General features: G+C 31.9%; 1 protein-coding gene across 1 annotated transcript; it reads right to left on the bottom strand.

Moving 5' to 3' along the window:
* Window positions 1-492: 492 nt before the first annotated feature.
* Window positions 493-1,038, bottom strand: LOC131860347 (scopoletin glucosyltransferase-like). The gene has a single exon (XM_059214743.1). The coding sequence runs from the start codon at window positions 1,036-1,038 to the stop codon at window positions 493-495; it is 546 nt and encodes a 181-aa protein (XP_059070726.1).
* Window positions 1,039-3,191: the final 2,153 nt, after the last annotated feature.

Raw genomic sequence — 3,191 nt, 5'->3', positions numbered from 1 at the left:
TAACATATCGATTCCATTCTCATCACTAACTTATCTTTAAATTCATTAAAAAATAAATACATTGAATATTTAAAAATGACTTTGAATAAATAACCATTGAAAGATAATTAATAAAAAATAAGACCATGATAACTCTAAAATTGATGTTATTATTTCAATTTCCAAACATAAATATGCAAACAGTCAAACTTTGAATCAAAATGATAGAGAAGTTTTATTTAATTATTTGATTAAAAATATTAATATAATATTAAATTATGAATTTTAATTTTTTTAATTCTCAATATAAAAATATAATTTTAAAATAGTAAAGTCAATCTAAAAATTTAATTTTAAAATAGTAGAAATCATATTGTGATTTATATATTGAAATAAACATTTTTTATTAATATATCTTATTCGACTATATATTAATTTTTCAATATATAATTACTAGTCGAATAAGATATATTAATAAACATTTTTTATTAATATATCTTATTCGAGTATATATTATTGTGATTTATAGAGCCAGCAAACCAACTCTTGTTCTCTGTTGTCCCTCATTTTCCCTCGCGTTTTAACGTTACCAGATCCGCTAAATAAATTTTGGGGATGCACAGGGCCTATGGCCCAAACTGGTTTAGCGGTTAATTTTTTCAAGTGCTGGACATAGAAAGGCTCGAGCTCGTGGAACGTATCAATTAGTAATCCTGATCCTTTGCCAATTTCCTGCATACGGTGAAAAATGAAATGCTGGATGATGTCTGTAAGGTCTGGATTGAAGTAACCGGGGGACACTTCATGTTTAAACAATCTGAGAGGACGCGGAAGATCGAAGCTAACCATTACACTGTCCTCCTCTTCTTTCTCCAATGCGTTCTGCAATATCGAACACGACATGGAATGCATCAGACTTATTGCAAAGGCCCCGCAGGTATTGAACAGAATACTGGCAGTGTTATATTTTTGGGCTGTGTCTGCAGCCCAGCCCATGAACATATCGTGGATGATACACAGAGGAGGTGCTGCTGTTTGTTGGTGGAATTGCTGCTCCATCCAAATGTTTGAAAGGGTGTTGAAGGCTTTCCGCTAGCTCAAAGATAAGGTCGTCTGATTCCGGGGAAAGGAGATCGGTGCTCTCTTGTCCTTGTAAGCCTTCCACGGCGGGCGTGGGAAGGACAACCAGGCGAACATCGAGACCATCGTTTAGACGTTGAACAAGGAGACTCTGCAGACGGGAGACGTTACCTGGCGTCAGGCCTGGAATTTGACAGTCAAAATGGCCGTTTTTTCACTTTTGAACAAAATTAGTAGAGCGTATGCATTGACATGCTATTTTTTTCTAAAATCGTATAGATGATACTTTAAATTATAAATAAACCATAAAAAAATATAGTAGGTAATATATATATTAGTTTAGAATGTTTATTATAAAAATACAAATTTATTTAGAATATTTTGAAATGGAAGGATTTAGAATATGGAAGGATGTAATTGTTTTTAATTTTATAATATTTTAATATGATTTTTTAGAATAGTTCTATTTTTTATTATGAATTTAGAAACTTATCAAAATTGAAATGATAGAATATAATTGATAAGATATTTTAATATGAATTTTTACAATATATTCTATTTTTTTATATATGAACTTAGAAACTTGGTCAATTTAATTTTTTAAATATATTTAATAAGATTGTTATAGAAACTTGTCATAATATATATAATTTTAAAATTTAAATGTTTATTATTACTGAATTAGTAATTATTAATTGATTATCATTTAATTTTTAATATATAATATATATTAGTGTATTAATTTAGAAACTTATTTAGTAAATTTAAGATTTTTACATATATTACTAATTTATCATTATTTTTTCATAATGATTCTCATTTCTTCCCAAAGATGTGCATTGATTTTCATTGCCTCAATCTTCTACTTTTATATTTTTTGACAGATAGTATTTTTCTTAAAACGTCAAATGAAAGACATTGAAATGACTAAACCGTCATCAAAAATTCATGACAGGTAGGGGTGACCGTCAACCAGGCCTACCTGGCGTTGTGACATAACTGACGGCTATGCCATGGGAAGACAGGAGCTTTGCCAAGTGGAGAAAAGGGATGAACTGACCCAACGCTGGGAATGGAACTGCCACAACGTGAGGCTTCTGCATCTCAATCTTCTTTTACCAAAAACAATCTACCGAATCAAGCTAGTCCTCCTGTATACATAAGAGCCGGTTTCTCTATGTACCGTGTTGCCCACGTAAACGAAAAAGTTCCCGCATCTCTAGTGAAACTTCTCAATTTTGACTCGATGACAACAAGGTCACTAATGGACAAGTCATTTTTCACTCTTTTTTCCTTCCGTCCCGCCTGACTCTGTAAATAGAACATGGTTTCCTTAAAATGACAATAATTAATTTTAAACTGTGACAAACTTGTGTGAATGAACGAATGATTTTAATGATCCTTATCCAGTCTAAGAGACCAAGTATTGTAGCTGTAGATTGTCTTCAAACTCCTTTCTATTTCTGATCTTCTACTATGGATTATATAAGAAATTAATTTCTCATTAGCCGCAAAATTATTTGTCTAACAGCATGGACCACTCGTCCAATTTCTTGAGAAGTTATATTATCTGATAAGATTTTGAAGCAATATAAGATAGTTATCAGCAGAAATCCAAACTATTCACCCTAAAGCATATTTAGCTTTTTAGTTTATTAAATGCTAAGAGAGCAGAGCAACAGGTGGTAAAACAAACTCTCTTCTTTTGAACAATGAACACATTGCCAGCGTGATAGCGTAAAATTGAAATGTTAGCCTTGCTCTCGTTTTATGAAGTGCCATGCAAGTAGTCATTGGCATCACTCAATGAATGGCCTTACAACGAATCTACGAAAAATGGTTTTCGAAATGGATGAGAGATTTACAAAAGATACCAGCTGAAGTTCCAAGAAAATGACGACGGTAAAAGCAATTTTAGGGTTGCAGGAAATAGCCTTGAAATAGTTGGATCAGGATTTAACAAGTACATCGAAAAGGTATCAAACAGGATCCAACAAAAATGAAGCTTCAAGTCAATCGGCGGACTCTGATCAATGCATCTGAACTTTTGTTTCCATTCCTCTGTGATGAAATATGATTAATAAACATTTCCAAAGGAAAATTTTCCTGAACGATTCCTACGTATTCATTTT

Source organism: Cryptomeria japonica, chromosome 11 (assembly GCF_030272615.1).
Source record: "Cryptomeria japonica chromosome 11, Sugi_1.0, whole genome shotgun sequence".
In the NCBI taxonomy this organism is placed as follows: domain Eukaryota; kingdom Viridiplantae; phylum Streptophyta; class Pinopsida; order Cupressales; family Cupressaceae; genus Cryptomeria; species Cryptomeria japonica.
This window is presented reverse-complemented; position numbering and strand designations above follow the sequence as displayed.

What these genes read in the sequence shown, in the direction of transcription:
- LOC131860347 (XM_059214743.1), bottom strand. Translation starts at nt 1,038, where the DNA reads ATGGAGCAGCAATTCCACCAACAAACAGCAGCACCTCCTCTGTGTATC.